This window comes from Sphaerodactylus townsendi, linkage group LG10 (assembly GCF_021028975.2).
Source record: "Sphaerodactylus townsendi isolate TG3544 linkage group LG10, MPM_Stown_v2.3, whole genome shotgun sequence".
Lineage (NCBI taxonomy): Eukaryota > Metazoa > Chordata > Lepidosauria > Squamata > Sphaerodactylidae > Sphaerodactylus > Sphaerodactylus townsendi.
In genome coordinates this window covers 48,459,884-48,476,552 of record NC_059434.1, presented here as the reverse complement: position 1 = coordinate 48,476,552, position 16,669 = coordinate 48,459,884, and the positions used below count along the sequence as shown (strand labels likewise).

At 49.0% G+C, this 16,669-nt stretch overlaps 1 protein-coding gene across 1 annotated transcript; it reads left to right on the top strand.

Moving 5' to 3' along the window:
- Nucleotides 1–9,254: 9,254 nt before the first annotated feature.
- POU4F2 (POU class 4 homeobox 2) lies at nucleotides 9,255–12,827 on the top strand. The gene is made up of 2 exons (XM_048509501.1): nucleotides 9,255–10,013; nucleotides 10,396–12,827. Exons 1-2 carry the CDS (start codon nucleotides 9,738–9,740, stop codon nucleotides 11,335–11,337), a joined length of 1,218 nt encoding a protein of 405 aa, XP_048365458.1. The 5' UTR covers nucleotides 9,255–9,737; the 3' UTR covers nucleotides 11,338–12,827.
- Nucleotides 12,828–16,669: the final 3,842 nt, after the last annotated feature.

Genomic DNA, 16,669 nt, shown 5'->3' with positions numbered 1-16,669 from the left:
AATTGAAGATCTCTGTGTGTTTTCCTTTATGTACAGAGATAATCTCTAGCCTGTAACCCAAGACTAGAGATTATCTCTGTACATAAAGGAAAACACACAGAGATCTTCATTCTCCATGTCAACGAATGCGAAAAGCTTTATGGGTAAAAATTGTATATCAATTTAAGAAAAGGCTGGATTGGGGCAAAGGAACTATTCATGTGTACATCAGAAAATGCTTTGAGCAACCAGCTGTATTGGTGTTTTCTGCTTCAGCAACTCTGTTTATGGAAAACTGAACAGTATTTTGTTCATTGGCTTTCAGAGTTGGAGGAGCAAAGGTTGCAAAGAAAGGCTGGGTGTTTCCTTCATTCCTTCATGCACACACTAACAGTTTCTTTGGATCACAGTCAATGTGTATTAATGACTTGATAACCAGAGGTGTTCAATTTCTTTTTACAGTGTGCTTCAAAGTTCTAAAACTTTAATTGTTGCAAAAAAAACCTCACATGTCATTAGAGACAGAGTCTGAGATTAGTAATGTTGAGACTTCCTTGGGGGCCAGAGAGTGTCCAGCAAAAGGACAGCTTCACTGTAATTGTCACTCAGTTCAGAATGTCCAGAGGAGGCAGGAAGCAGCACAACAGAAACAGCCACTGCCTGTCCTCTTCCCAGATGCCAAGTCAAAGGAAGGGATTGAGCTCCTTCCCAGGATTTTTCAGGGCAAAATGATCTCTTAACATTGCACCCGATGCCCAACCCAATGCAGAAGCTGCAAATCTCACTTGATTCCTGCCAACCCACTCAAAGTGAAAAGTTGATCCTGCTCCCCCTCTGAGATGCCCCATGAAGATAATAGGGTTGGGTGGAGCACTTTGTGCCCCTCAAGGGACTTCAGGGAACATGCAAGCATCACCTGAAGCTTTGAGGCTTTCTAATGTTTAATGCAAAAGTATATGAGGGTGGGAAATGCAGGAGTTTGTGAGCAGCATGTGGAGAGTACCTAATCTACGGTAAGTGGACTCTGTAGATAAAATGAAACCATCTGCTGAAATCACAGACAGATGAGAACTGAATCCAAATGGCCATGAAGGCCTGAGCAGGCAGAAGGGCTATGCAGCCTCTTCTTTGCAACATCTGTTTTTTCTCTCTCTGGTGACCAGCCACAAAGGCAGGAAGGTTCTCTCTGAAGACCCCTTCTCAAAACCCAGGTTGCCTCCTGCAGGTGAGCATTCCCACCCCAACATCTTTCTTGTTTCATTTTACAGGATGCCTTAAAACAAAAGCTATCCAACAGTTCTGAAAGACACCCTGAGAAGTTCATCATAAGCCTTGCTAAATTCAGATGATGGCTTTGAGTGGGGAGTAGCAGCAGTGGCAGCAGGCCAACTTACAGTAGGTATTTTTTTGTTTTTGTTTTATGGGTGTTTCTGAAGTGCTAAGTGGTTTGCAAGCATGCAGCCATTCTCTGCCTGAAGTGGTCAAACACCTAGATCAATAATTAAACTTTTAAATATATACCATGAGGCATTGTACCTCATGGGCGGAGGAAGATGAGTTGGTTTTTATATCCCACTTTCTCTACTGTAAGGATTCTCAAAGTGGCTAACAACTGCCTCCTGCTGCCCCCACTTTGTGAGGCAGGTGGGATTCAAATAACTTAACAACTGGTTGTTTACAAGCACCATTTTAACAACCAGTTCTGCCAAAGTGGTGCGAACCTGCTGAATCCCACCACTGCAGGTGGGGCTGAAGGCATTTTGAGAAAACTGTGACTGCCCCACGGGCACCCAGCAGGCTTCATGTGGAGGAGTGAGAAAACAAACCCAGTTCTCCAGATTAGAGTCTGCTGCTCTTAACCACTTCACCACGCTGGTTCTAAGGTCTACCTAACTGGGGGGGGGGGGGTAGGTCTACCATCGATTGTTCTAAGGTCTACCTAACTTTTGCCACCGCAAACATGCCCACTAAAAGATGCACTTTATCTTGGCTTCATTTTTATTCTCTTAGACCAACAGGGCAATTATTGTCTGCGGCTGATTTCTGATTAGCAGTGGGCTCACATCCCTCTCACACTAAGCATATTCCATTTTCTTTGTCTGAGGTACTGGATGGTTATGAATAGTAAGGACAGACTATCTGTAATTATTTTTTAATTATTAATGGTTTTGTTAGATCCCTTCACTTTTTACATTATATTTTTGCTAATGTGCCTTAAATAAAAATGTACTTGGGTTCCCGGGGAGCTCCCCGATGCATTTTTCATTCTTTCATAACATTAGTTCAAATTCTGAGAGCAGCTGAGCATAAAGTTAGCTGCTGAGCTGCTGCCCCCCCCCCCCCCAAGTGGTGCTAATGAGTGCGGCAGGGAACAGGGCCGATTAGATTCGGGTGCTGTTGAGAAGATCCTCCCGTCCCCATTTCTAAATTCCAGTTCTCACTCTGGTTGGGGGTGTCTCCCTCCACAGAGAGGAAATGTCACTCAAGCAAAGATTCACTTGGCTCTCCTGCAAGTCTTGAGAGCTGCACGATTTTTAAGGAAACTTGAAGGGATTTCTGCAATCGCAGAAAGATGAACCCACGGTAGCCAGTTGCCTGGTCTAACAGAGCTCCTTCTTTCCTCCTCAAGAAGAGTTCTCAAAGTGCGCCCATGAAATTGCCGCGCTGGCAACGCGTGCTTTGAACCCGTCAGTGTCTTTGGGATCCGGCACGGATCTCTGAAGGAGAGACTGTTTCACATTTTCTTCCGAAATTGCCGCCAGCGCAACCGCTGTCCAAAGGAGGAGGAAGCTGCCCAGAACTGAGGAAACGGACGAACATCCCAACGCAGAGACACTATTTTGGAGGGTGGGTGGGGCGGATAGCTACTCTTTCAACGCAAGCACAAAAAAAGCATAAGCATAAGTATGGATGGCCTTATATATATTTAAGGCACCGGAGTTCTTTCAAACAGCGTCAAGCGCCCCTCCCCTCCCCTTTACAAAAAGGGGCTCTTCTGAAATCTTATGAGTTTCTAAACCCAAGAGATCCTGCAATGGCAAATGCGGCCAGTGCAGAGAGAGGAGGAAGTGGGGAGGGGGGGGGGGTCTGGTCAAAACGTGCAGAGTTTAAATGCCCGCATTCAACACGTTCGCCCCCGAACTCCTGCATAAATTATGCAGAGGGATTTCTGGATTTCTTTCAAGTAATTAAGTTTCGATTTCTTGCATTTCGGTGAGTGCCAGGAAACTCCGGGCGCCACGGGCTGCAAAAAAGCTTCATCGATTGTTCCAGACTTGAAGTTTGATTTCGTGACTTGACTTAACTTGAGGAGAGGTAAATTTCGGCGGCCGGGGGAGAGCCGTCCAAGTCCCAGCCCAAGAGGCCTCCGCTGTGGCTGCCTGATGTTTGGGGAGAGCGCTGGCCCCTGGGTGGGCTGCCATCCTGCGCCCACTTCACAAGGAGGTCCAGCTATGGGTCTGTAAACACACGGCCAGGATGTCTGCCCAGAGGCAATCTTCATATCTGCACCTGGGGTTAAACTAACCTAAGGGTTGACTGAGATAAGTCTCCAGTATGTAGAGCTGGCAGGACTGGTCTCGACCATTCCTGAGCGTCTGTGAGTGAGAAGGAGGGAGCTCTGAGGGGCTTCAGCACTGACAGCCTATCGTTAGCGCCAAAACTCCCTCCAACATTTGAACAGTAGTACTCAGAAGTGGACTCCACTAAGCGCAGTGGGATATCTTAATGTCTTTGACTGCAACCCTAGCTAGTCACCCTTAGCCCGTGCGTTGGTCGCACTGAATTTGAGGGTAAAGCTAAACCCGAGTAAACTTGCACAAGATTCGGCTGTTTCTGTGCGAAGTGCTCTACCGGTACCAAATCTACAAGGCAGGTCTGTCTCCACCAGTCTCTTCTCTTAGCCAGAGAGGAGGCGGACTTCGACGGACCTTGAAGGGCGCAACTCTGCCCAGGATGGCTGGTTGAGCCTCCTTGCCCAGGGCCGCTCAGAAAGCTCATACCCGAACAGAGCCCAGACTTCCTCTCGGTGAAGAATCCTATGGCCCTTCGTTTCCTTTTTGCTGGGACCACAATTTTCCAAGGGAGGGTGGAAACAGAGGAAAGAACTTGTCTCACCAACGACCAACCAATCCCACAAAGGATGGACTGAGCTATCGGGAGCGCACTCCCATATCGACAGATCCAGCTCCTGAAACTTTGCAAGAGGTGTGAGCGAGTGGATGAGGGGCGATCTATTGGATCGCAGACTGCCTGGTCCATTCACAGCTGCGCGGCCGGGCGGGGCGGCCAATGAGGTTCCTGTTAGTCAGTGCCTCTTAAACTTCAGAGAGAGAGAGAGTCAGCCTGAAAAAGAGCCTCTTTGTAAACTACACTGCTGCAGCAAGACCTCCCCCCATCATCGCCTCTGCTACTGTGTGTGGCTGCGGTGGGGAGAAAACTTTGCTAGTCCTTCTAGACCGAGCTTCTTGCCATGACTCCCTAGCAGCAGACTTTTCAAGTGATATTAACTCCACATGATGAGAAAGCAGGGGCGAGGAGTCGCATTCCTGAACAGAAGGCCAAACGACTGGCTTTTGGATGCTCGACATGCTCTAAGGATCAGAGAATCCCATTTGTGTTCGCCTGATCCTTTTCCTATATCCATATGAAGTTGCACTGGCTTTACTGACGGTGCTGACAAGGAAAAGTTGTATTCAGTGGAGCTCACCAATACATCATTTTGACTGTATAAATATAAAACAATTACTTTCTGCCATTCTTCGCAGTCATTCTGTGGGGCCGGTCGTCAGGACTGCCCTTGTTAAACGGGGCTGGGCGCGGATGACATGCGGGGGGGTGGGGCATCCAATAACTTGCCCAGGGCCATTGCTCAGCTATAGGTTTGCATGCAGATCTTCCAGATCCGTCGGCGTCTGCGGACTAGATGTTTGTCCTCAAGCGGGAAAGAGGGAGGCCTCTGAATTACTGTGCCTATTTCTGGGCAGGATGGCCGGTGTGGACCGCAAGTTTCTCTGTTCATGCTTTGGCTTCGCGCAGGAGGGCTCTTGATCTAAAAGAGGTGCGCCCCGCGGAAGTATAATAGGAGCTTCATAAAGTAACAGCAGTTTGAGAGGATACTGACCTCAACGTGAATTGGCTAGAGTCGGCCGTATTTGCCTGAGGTGTAGCCATTGATTGCTGGTGTGTGTGTGAGAGTAGTGTGTAGGTATTTCAGGTTTGCAGAAAGATGCCGCGCCTATTTCTCTCCTTTCCCCTCCACCAATAGGAAGGGAGCAACGCCGGTGGCTCTTCGCTGTCCAGGGTCCTGACTTCTTCCAAAGTTCTTCATCACATCAAACCAACAGTTCAGCGCGTTTCTTTGCTCATTTCACTCACCAGCTCCGACCTGTCACCACCTGGAACACTCACCACGTACCGTTTTTCCCAATAGGGTTTTCAGTGTTAGGCAAAGAAAGGGAGTGAATTATTTGAATAAATCATATCAGAGCAGGCTCGTTGACTGGGAACCGGAGGGGGGGGGGAGGGTGGAATGTGGGTCAACATTGCTGCGTGCTAAAATAAAATAAAAGGAATGTGCTAACCAATGTGAGCTCATTAATATAAAACAGGGAGGGGATCGAACTGCTGCATTTTAGATAAATAACTGTCGTAGCCGTAACTGAACTCGACTCCTTGCTGAAAAACAAAGGCAAGGCTTCCTAAAAGTATAGCCTGCATCTTAATGGATTAAATTTTCATCCAGTGCATTAGGTTCAGTAAAATATGAATGCGTTGCTTTAAATTTTAATCATAAATCAGAGCAGGGATACATGAGAGGCGACAGTGATTTCTCCCCTGATGTCTCCATAGGTCAGGAAATGAAAGGGGAACTCTAATTTTATTTAGGGAAGTCCATTTGTGTGCCGAGACTGCAGAAAGACTAATGGCTTTGGAAGGCTTGCAGAGGCGGTTCTGCACTGGTCCTGGAAGGCTTGCCAGAGCTTTGGGACAGCTGCATCTCACCACTGCCTCAGGTCAGTCCAGTGGAGCAGTCTGCAGGCAAACAAAGGGGCTGCCAGGTCCAAGAGCCATGGAAGACCTTTGTCAGGGGTGGATCTGGCCTACTTTTTTCACTTGCTCTTCTAACACCACCAGTGCACACAGTGATGCAATATCATTAAAAGACAACTGTCTCATTAATGCCACATGAATAAAGTCTCAGTCAGGCCTGTGATTGTGGGCTCCTGCTTTCTCCCTCGGAATTCCACCCAGCTTTGTTTTCCCTGTGATTTTCTGAGCAAATCCCCAGGAAGCATTAATATCTTGATTGCTGTGAAGCCAATGGCTAGTTTCCTTTTGATTGTAGTGGGGGCAAGACCCCCCTCTGTCTTTTAGAATATAGTAGGAATACAATCAAATTACGCCAGTATTATTATAAAGAGTCTTATTTTGGGGGAAAATACTGAACATTATGTTTCTAATTCATCCTAAAAGGCTTGGTTCTTCAACACCTTAGGAAGACTTTGTTTACATTAGCCATTTTGTGTGTCTTTGGGCACGTGACCATGACAGAGGAGGTGTACACTAAGGGCTGTATGTGTTTTCTTCCCAGGAAAGATCTTAATGCATTTAAATAATTGGGAATCGTTTTTTTAAAAAGACAGCTCCTATTCAATTGTAAAGCTTGTAATCTTAAACTCTATTCACCTTTTTAAATCCATTCTGTGTACAAGTTACTACACTTTTTAGGAGAGAGAGTTTTGTTGAAGTGGATAGCCAATTTGCATTAATAAGTTAAATATAGCAACCTCCCCCTGGCACAAATCTTTGGTTCAAAAGGCCTTGGCGAGTGCATTGTTTAAAAATATTTGCTGAATGTAGCACCAAACAAAGTTTGCTCACTTATTTCAGCAGTGTTCTGTTTATTTCATGAATATATTAAAACCCTTATTTACCATAGGAAGTGTTGACAAGTGTTTAGCATTTTGGAGATCAGTTGTCAGTTGCTATTAAAATCAAGATTAATTCATATTAACGATATGCATTCTCTGTTCTCCCATGTGACAGCATACATTAAAACAACTAGTGCAAGTAATTAAACCCTATACAGGGGGTTAAATATTTTTAAAAGAGAGTTTTAAACGCAATTTTCACTGAGAGTTAGGAATTAAGTTCAGTTAATCCTGTTTCATTTGAAACATTGGGTGGTAATCTGATTTTAAATCTATTCGGGTGAAAGGCAATCTTACCTCGGCCTTTGGTTTTTAATTCTCAATATCCTCTTGAAATAAAGTATAAACAATTATTGTTTGCTTGGAATGCCAGACATAAAACACAAACCTGGAGGATAGTGGGTTGAACTCGAGGTAGCGGGGCTCCAGCCAGCCAGCCAGCCAGTCAGCCTGTTTTCCCTACTTGGCCTTCAGTTCTTTTTTTGTAAACTTCACTCGACATAATTCAGAGAAATTACAAATATATTATCTATGGATTTTTTATTAGGCGTTTGAGATGCTCAATAGTTTAGACTAATTAGACAAGCCGAAAGCCTTTTGAAGATTAAGCAAATTGGACAACCCTTGTTAATTAGAACATAATTTAAAGTTTGAAATTATATCACTGATGAAGTAGCCTAATTAGTATGACGATATGTTAATGGGCTACCGAGACAGCCCCGCGAGGAGGGCTGGCGTGAACCCCTTAAAGGCTTGCGAGAACCTGCTTCCCCTCCCCCACATTGTCATTAATAAAAGATTTCTATAGACTTCAGCCTTTCGACGGTTACATACAATTTATAGTACACACAATGCATTCGCCCAAGTGCCGCTTCATTTTTTTACTATTATGAAAACTAATAAATTCGTCAAGCTGAATTAAGCATACAAATCAGATGAGGCATAACAGATTACATATTGAAGCGCCGTGTCTCTCGAGCCTAAATGAAATTTCAATCTAATAATTCCTTCCTGGCCCGGCCATAATTTGTTTAGAGATGTTGTTCCGCTCCTTTCCAAGCGCTGTTCGCACAATAATTAAATGATACTCAAGCTTTTAACTTTGATTTATTTCATTTCTTTGAGCTGGCGACAGTGAGAGCTGATACAATGGATTTTTGTTTTATTTCCCTGAAAATTACGAAGCACACTGGTTGGTGTGTGTGTGTGAGAGAGAAATTAAACACCTAAGCACTTATCGAAGCGCCCTCGTGTAAACTTGAAGCACAAAAAGAGGACTTGATGGTATTGAAATGTCAATCTAAAACCTGGATAGAACCGTAAACATGGGGGAGTATTAAAATCCACAGAGCCTAACCTGAGCCTACCAGGTGGCTTTTGGTGGAATCTGGAGAAGGAAGGAGACAGTGACCCAAACACTTGACACTCAGTTTTCCCCACTGCACCGCTGAAAAGCCCCCTCTTTGTAGGTGACCCCCCGGGAAGCCCTGCGAGATCCCAGAACCTTTCCGCCATTCCTTATCTTCCCGCTGCGGCCGCCCCGGAGGCATTCAGCTCCAAATACGGACAGCGCAGAAAGAAAGCCACAAACAAAGGTGACTCTGCGAGGCAGGCAGAAGGCGGCGGCGGCCCCCTCTGGCTCGACCCCACTTCAGAGAGCGGCGGCGGCGGCGGCGGCGAGCACCCAAGAGGCCGCGTAGCCGAAGAGGACTCGAGCCCGCCGGTCTTGGGGGGTGGGGGAGGGTGGGCACCCTCAGGCTGCACCTGCGCAATGAGGCCTCCCTGGGCGTCCACACTCGCCTCCCCCCAGAGGCTGTTGGTGCCCCCGGAGAGTCGCGCGGGGCGAAGGGCTCCTCCAGTTCTCCGCCGCTCCTTCCCTCCGCCTCGCAGAGAGGGCTGCCCCGTTCCCCCGAGAGCTCGGCCCTCCTTCCCCAGAGCCCGCGTAGAAAAGCCCGCGGTCCGGACACCCCGCCGCCGCCGCCGCCGCCGCCGCCCGCGCGCTTCAGAGCTCCGCGAGGCAAGGCAGGCCGCCTGCAGGCGCGGGCCGAGGCGCTGCTGCCGAAGCCCAGCCAGCCCCCCGGGCACCTCCGGCCTCTCCGTGGCTCGGTCCTGGCAGCCGCCCCTGCCCGGGTCCCTGCGCTGCGCCCCCTCCTGCTCCGGGCCCCGCCTCCTCGCCGGCTCCCCGGCCCGCCCCGCACTCTCTTTGCCGCGCGCCCCGCCCCGCCCCCGGGTCCCCGCGCCGCCCCGCGCGCTCTGACAGGACGCATGCGCCTCCCGGTCTCAGCCCCGGCCCCGCGCCGTCCAATGGGCGCCGAGCAGCCGCAGCAGAGGCAGCCAGAAAGCCCCGCGCAGCCCGCTCAGTCAGTCGCCGGTCTTGCTGGCGGGCGGGCGGGCGGGCGGAGGCACCGGGCGGCCGGGCCGAGGAGGAGGAGGCGGAGCGCGGCGGTGGCGGCGCCAGGCGCAGAAGGGGCGCCCGGGGCAGGGCAGGGCGGAGCGGCGGCGGCTGGCGAAGGCGGCCGGGGGGGCACCTGAGGCGCGGCAGGGGCAACGCGGGAGGAGGGGCGCGCCAGGGGGAGGCAGGACGCGGGCAGCGAAAAAGCACTCCAGGGCGAGGCGTGTCGCTCCGTTTCCCGCCCGAGTCGGGGCTGGGGCGGCCCGGAGGGGCGGGGGTCGGTCAAAAGCGGCGGCGGCGGCAGGGCCAGTCGGGGGGCGGCAGGCAGAGCGGCGGCGGCGGCAAGTCAGGCGGGCGCCCTCAGGCAGGCAGCGGCTGAGGCCACTTTGGCGAGCGGCTGGTTCCCCTCGTGGGCGCCCCCTCCGCCGGCCGCGATGATGATGATGTCCCTCAACAGCAAGCAGCCCTTCGGCATGGCCCACCCGGGCGGCGGCGGCGGGGGCAGCCTCCACGAGCCCAAGTACTCGGCGCTGCACTCGGCCTCGCCCTGCACCTCCTCGGCCGCCGCGCCCTCGGCCAGCTCGCCCAGCAGCACCAACGCCGGCAGCGGCGCCAGCGCACGGAGCAGCGCCCCCAACACCAGCGGCGCCCCCAGCAGCAGCACCAGCACCTCCGAGGCCCTGCGCCGCGCCTGCCTGCCCACCCCACCGGTAGGTCGCGCCTCCAGCACCGCGCCGTGGCATCGCCCGCGGTCGTGGGTTCGAGGGGCCGGCGGAGAAGCTGCCCGCTCCCCAAAACCCTCCCCAAAGCCCGCTTAGGCGCTCCTGAAAGTTGACGACCTGGGCTGCGGCGGGTGCCAGAGAGGGGGGAGCCACCCGCCCTCCTGCCTGCCCACTTTCTTCCGTTCCCCTCTTCCTTGCTCCCCCGCTCCCCTTTGCCTCTCTGTGTCTGCTCCTCTCTCTCTCTCCCCCCCCCCCCGGCTCTCTTTCCGAACAGGGCTGGGCTCGCTCGGATGGCACCCCGAGGAGGAGGAGGAAGGAGGCGAATTCCCTCTTGGCAGCAATAATGTGTGCCTTCTATTTGCCGTTGCAGAGCAACATCTTCGGCGGTCTGGACGAGAGCCTGTTGGCCCGCGCCGAAGCCCTGGCCGCCGTGGACATCGTCTCCCCCGGCAAGAACCACCACCACCACCACCCGCCGCACCACAGCCCCTTCAAGCCGGACGCCACCTACCACACCATGAACACCATCCCCTGCACCTCGGCCGCCTCCTCGTCCTCCGTGCCCATCTCGCACCCGTCCGCCCTCTCCGGCTCCCACCACCACCACCACCACCATCACCACCACCACCAGCCTCACCAGGCGCTGGAGGGGGAGCTCTTGGAACACATCACCCCGGGGCTGGCGCTGGGCGCCATGACGGGCCCCGACGGCTCGGTGGTCTCCACGCCGGGCCACGCTCCCCACATGGCCAGCATGAACCCTATGCACCAGGCGGCTCTCAGCATGGCGCACGCCCACGGGCTGCCTTCGCACATGGGCTGCATGAGCGACGTGGACGCCGACCCGCGCGACCTCGAAGCCTTCGCCGAGCGCTTCAAGCAGAGGAGGATCAAGCTGGGGGTGACCCAAGCGGACGTGGGATCCGCCCTGGCCAACCTCAAGATCCCCGGGGTGGGATCCCTAAGCCAAAGCACCATCTGCAGATTCGAGTCGCTCACTTTGTCCCACAACAACATGATCGCCCTGAAGCCCATCTTGCAAGCCTGGCTGGAAGAGGCGGAGAAATCACACCGGGAAAAGCTCACCAAGCCCGAGCTCTTCAACGGGGCGGAGAAGAAAAGGAAACGTACCTCCATCGCGGCGCCCGAGAAGAGGTCTCTGGAAGCCTATTTCGCCATCCAGCCGCGCCCTTCCTCGGAAAAAATAGCGGCCATCGCGGAGAAACTGGACCTCAAAAAGAACGTGGTCCGGGTCTGGTTCTGCAACCAGAGACAAAAACAGAAGCGGATGAAATATTCCGCGGGGATTTAAAGCGTTTGGGGATCCTGTCTGCTTTAAAGCAAACAAGCTCCTGACACTAAGAATTACAAGACTTCTGGGAGAGAGAGAAAAAAAGGAAAGAACAGCGTTCAAAATGACCGTCAGAGGTGAGACATATTCACAGACTGTGGATGGGGAAGCCTCAAGTTTCAGAAAGTTGGCTGCCCTGAAGGCTCCTGCATGAGCTGTTGCCCCAGACACAGACTGGTTTTGTGAAGGCAGTTATGAAATCTTTATAGAGGACAGAAGAGTATCAAGTAAGAGCTGTTTTTATTCTTAAAGACATCACCTTTATTCAGATGTAAGAGTACACTTTGCAGCTATTTTTCAGAAAAGAAATCATAAACTAACTAGGGATTGAAACTTTAAACTTATAGTTGAATACTGTTAAGTGAAGCATCTCAAAAGTATTTTGGTTTTTTAAAGAAAAAAGATGGCAGGTTTTCTGGGATTAAACTGCATATAAATCTATATATATATATCTATATTTTTACTGTGGTTACTACCCTTTTCTTCTCTGAAGTGATTACACTGAAGGAAAGAGCTGATTTTGCTGTGTTCACAGATCTTGAGAGCTATTATTAGATTACTGCCAAACAACCCCCTGTAAATTATTAATTTATATCTCTAATAACTTCATTTTGTGCCAATCTGAATTAATTGCACCTCTTTCATCAAAGTCTAGACAAAAGTAAAAGAAAAGTATGGTTCTTGTAAATTAATTATTTTGTGTTGGTGAGTACAGTTTATGAACTTGAACTTTCCCCCTTCTTAAAACCCTCCCCACCAGAGAAATCCTTGTTTTTGACCATCTGTATATTGCCACCTGAAATTGAACTATTTCTCTAGCAATTTTTCTTATTTGTAAGGAGTTCTTGCTCTATAGTGGCTGTCCTGCGTTGTTTGTGTAGACTGACTCACTTGTCCAAGGAGGTAGTTGTTGACTGGTTACATATTTAATGGGGATCCCCAGATTGTCCCCACCACATGCTACTTTAAGAAGATGCACTTGAATAGGTGACGGTGTGGTGGGCTTGTTGCTTTAGCATTTCTTTATTAAAATATTGTCTTTCCTAGATTTTAACAGAATTTCTCATCTGTGTTCAGCTCTGCTACTTAGTCTTCATTTTCTTTGACTGCTATAGGTTTGCATTATTCTGGAGGTTTATTTGTACAAAAGCCAAAATTATATACTAGAGGGAAAGAGAATGAGAGAAAGAGAGCGACCTGTGCAAGAGAGATAGTGCACTGTTTGTAAATCCACGTTGTTCGGTACAATTCTTTTGGAACAACCCCCTCTACCCCTCCCCTCCAAGGTACTTAGATTGCGGTACCGCTGTGTGTTGTAAATAATTCATAATTGACGCACATATAGTTATATTCTTACAGATTTCGCTGTATTGCTGTTTATGTTCGAAGGCTATTTGAAGCCTTACTTCTGTACATTATTAAAGCAATTTCTTTGTTTTTGTTAATAGAAAGTTTATTTATTATGGTAATGTATTCAGTTATTTAAAATGTTGTTTGGTCGTGTTTCATTAAAAAAAGATTTTAACGTTTTATTGACAAACATGTTTCCTTGGGTTCCTTTGTTTCTCCTATCTATTAAAAAGTTCATGAATTGGAACCAAGATCTTATATAGATTGTAATCCTTAAAACACATGTTTAAAGGGGATTTCATAGAAACCAAGAATACTTCCTTCCAGTTCCATATGCTTAGGCGGTTGGTTGTATAAACCATTCAGTGAATCTTTTCTTTGTAGATCTTTCTTTTCACTAAAGAACTTCAAATGCAAGCTAGAGACAGCTGGATTATCTGAGCTGTTATTTTACGGGATGAGGGTGAATTTCATGCAGGATTGTTTTTGGTCAATGGGTTGGATGTTGTCTAAGTTCTCTGGCGACTGAACTTTTCTGCCCCTCTCCTTACTTCAGCTCACTGATCTCAAAATAATGGGGGGGGGGATTCAGAGAGGGGTCAGCAAGGGGAAGGAGGGGTAAGTGGAAATTATTCCTCCCCAATCCTGCGATTTAGACTCAGTCAGGTGAGGAATGACATCTTCGAACTAAGCATCAGTTTGGGAGGCCAGATTGTCAGCCCAGGACACAGAAAGTGGCGCAGGAGCTCAGAAACCTTGGAAGGGAGCTATTCAGGTTGGGAGCTATTCAATTAGTCCGTCTTCCTAGATGGGCATGATGACTAGGACAGGTTGAATCCCAGGAGCTCAGCACGAACACTGTGGTGTCCGTAGTGCCAGGCGCATAAACAGCAAGATCAAGAGACAGGAAAAAAAATCAGAAGGGGGGGAGGAGAAGAGAAAGAAAGACCTGCCAGCTTACATGTCCTGTTGTTTTACTGAAGAGTTTGAGCGCTCATGAGAAATTAGAAATTGAATTGCTATGACACAACTTTACGCCCAAACAACTGTAACTAATCAGAAGGGAATTGTAAGGTTTCCAGAGAAAAGTTCCTAGATTCAATTGTAAAAAAATGTATAGATGGGAAAACTTCCATGTTCTTATAAATTTGGCAAGACTTGCTTCCATTTTTTAAAAAAGAGCAAAGGAGCCTCAGGGAAAGATCAGAGAAAACGGCAGTCCCTCCACCCTCCCCAATCCGCTAGAATTACCCTTCTTGTATTTCATAAAAGGCCCCGATTGCCCCGGATTCAGAGCTACATTAAAATGATGCCATGCGATCAAAAGATAGGCCTGAAGGAACCGTGTAAACACCCTCCAGAAACCGTGCTGTCTCTTGCACAGGGAAGAACTAGTACTAGTAGAGACGTTTGCGCCTGGTACATCATTTCTCCTCCAGGATCAAACCGCTATGTGTAAATAGGTAACCTCGTTGCCCAAGGAGATCAAACCTTTGATGTAGCGATACTGAACAGAGGGGCTGTTTCTTCTTCTAGAAAGGGGCTGGCAGGTTTCTTCACAGTTCCTCCTGAACAGGTTTAAGTTAGCAAGGCAGGTCAGCTTGTAAAACGCGGTTTTAAACTCTGAGGTAGTGGGCTGTGAAGAGCGTAAGGAAAGCGTGAAAGTAAAACGGCTGTGCGGTGCGTTTACAAAGGAAAGGGAGCGTGTTGAAATACCCTCCCGCCCCTCCCTTTCCACTTTATCCCCTTTGATTTTCTGCGACAATGGCGATATTGCGGCGGCGGCAGCTTATATGATCACCGCCGCCAGTGCTTTTCAGCACTAAGGACAGCTCCTCGGCGCTCTCCCGCTCTCAGTTCAATCTTGCCACTTCGCCAGAGGCGGTCTCTTCCCTCACTCGGAGGGGCAGACAGAGAGAGAGAGAACTGAAAGAGGCGGAGTGAACTGGGGAGGGGGGGGGAATAGGAGGGTGGGGTGGAGTGGGGTGGGGGGACCGAGACAGAAGGAGATGAACATGGCAGGTTTTTGCTATAGGGACTCCGCAATCTTATCGAAATATCATTTGATCTCAGAAAAGATGCTCGTGTGAATTTACTACAAATGCGTTTAGCACAACAAAATAGCAAGACGGAAGGGAGGAAAGGATCCAAAGACGAGCATGACAAGAAAATGTCTTAATTTTTTTTAACTGACATAACAGCTCAGGAGCCAGATATTAGAACAGAAGGGGGACCCTGCAGAAGGGTTAATCTCGCCGCTTGCTAAAAAGATCACAGAGCGGCCTTTTCACCATCAATCGGTCACTACATTTTCCTTCGTCTCCTGCTCACTCTGTGTTCAAAGCATGATGTATATTTCCCCTTTACAGTTGCTTTCTAGGTAGGAATTCAGCATTAAGGGCAGGTCTTGAACCATAAATGCATTCAAAGGAATTGTTTGTTTCTGGCTATCTTATTGTCTTTAATGAAAGCATGCTTCTGGTTGGATAAAGTGAGTACGAACCAAAAAGATGAATTTGCCAGATAGCTAGTTATCTCGATTTCGTAAAAGACAGCGGCATCTGGATCTTTAAAAAGAGGGTCTTTATAACGCCCCCCGCTATAGCTATCTGTTCTTACCAGTACCGATTATGAATATCTTGGAGCAGCTAACCATCCCCCCCTTCCCCTGCAACCCAGTCCGGAGTCAGATATTAACTGGATGCCACTAGTGACTAGTACATCAATAAAAACAGACCGGATGGTTGTGTCTCATTTGCTGAGACATATTTCTCGGTACTGTGGAGCTGTCGCGGCTCAGGGTGGTTGTTAAGGGTTGAAGAAATAATGGAAGAAAGAACCACAGACTATATAGGCCGGGCCTTTTCCCCACCCCCAGCCCACTTTCCGCGTGTTGTTTTGGATTAAGTGTTCTAAAGGTTGGGTGCTATTGGTACGTTGCTTCTGTGATGAGGTTTCCTTTCTCTCGGTTTTCCCATCACGCCGATCAGACCCAGGGAAGGAAACTTGGGGGCGTGGAGTCGCCGCCGAGGAAAGGAGAATTTCAGCCTGGATCCTCCGTGCCTAAAACTCAGAACCTGAAATCCAAACATTGATGTTAGATTTGTTTTTAACTCCTTTAAATGTGTGGAGGGTGAGGTTCCGTGATGATCTGGTGGAGAAGTAATGTTTACAAATGCCGAGGATTTAAAAAAAAATACTTTGAACTAAAGTACAGGAAGAACAACCTCAGACCATTAACTAATAATTATGGTAGATTTCCAGGAATGGTCAACGAAGCAACACGTGCTTATTAAGATAAGCGTTCAACAGAAAGGGATACTTAACAGCTTTCAATCTATGTTCAAAACAAGCCCTGTTAACCCTTTCGCTTATGGACAAAGGGGGTCTTCACCCCCGCTATTGCTGACTCTCCAGTGTTTACGGAAATCACGCGACTAGGGTGGGTTTGGAAGTTATTAATGTAGCCCATAGTGAGAGAAGAGAAAAGCAAACGCGGCTGAGGTCAGAGCAATAAGGCCAACAGCTAAAGGCCAGTGCGGACTGGGCCGGGCATTTCCGAGTCCCTGAAAAAAGCATGCGCTGAAAAACCCTTCAGGAACTACTGTCAGGAGAGGCGGGGAATCTTGTGGGCTGCTGCGGCGCTTCCTCTCGCCCCTCTTGAATGAGCCATTCACTTAAAGGCTATTATGGGCGAATTAATAAATTACACAGCGAATTATTAAATCCAGATAATTACAAGGAATAAGTAAGTAATCATTCGTTATCTCAGCTAATTACTGCGGGTCACAGTGAGCTGGAATGTGAAACCCTCCTCGGGAATTGAAATTAACTTTGCCACAGCGAGGCTGCGCTTGACATCCCTAGTCTGTAGGCGCATGGCATCTCCCCTGTGAGCCGAGCTTCCCATTTAACTTGGAGAGAATGGAAATAAAATTAAGTG

Coding starts and splice junctions, on each gene's coding strand:
- POU4F2 (XM_048509501.1), top strand. CDS start 9,738: ATGATGATGATGTCCCTCAACAGCAAGCAGCCCTTCGGCATGGCCCAC. Junction 10,014..10,395: donor CCTGCCTGCCCACCCCACCG/GTAGGTCGCGCC, acceptor TTGCCGTTGCAG/AGCAACATCTTCGGCGGTCT.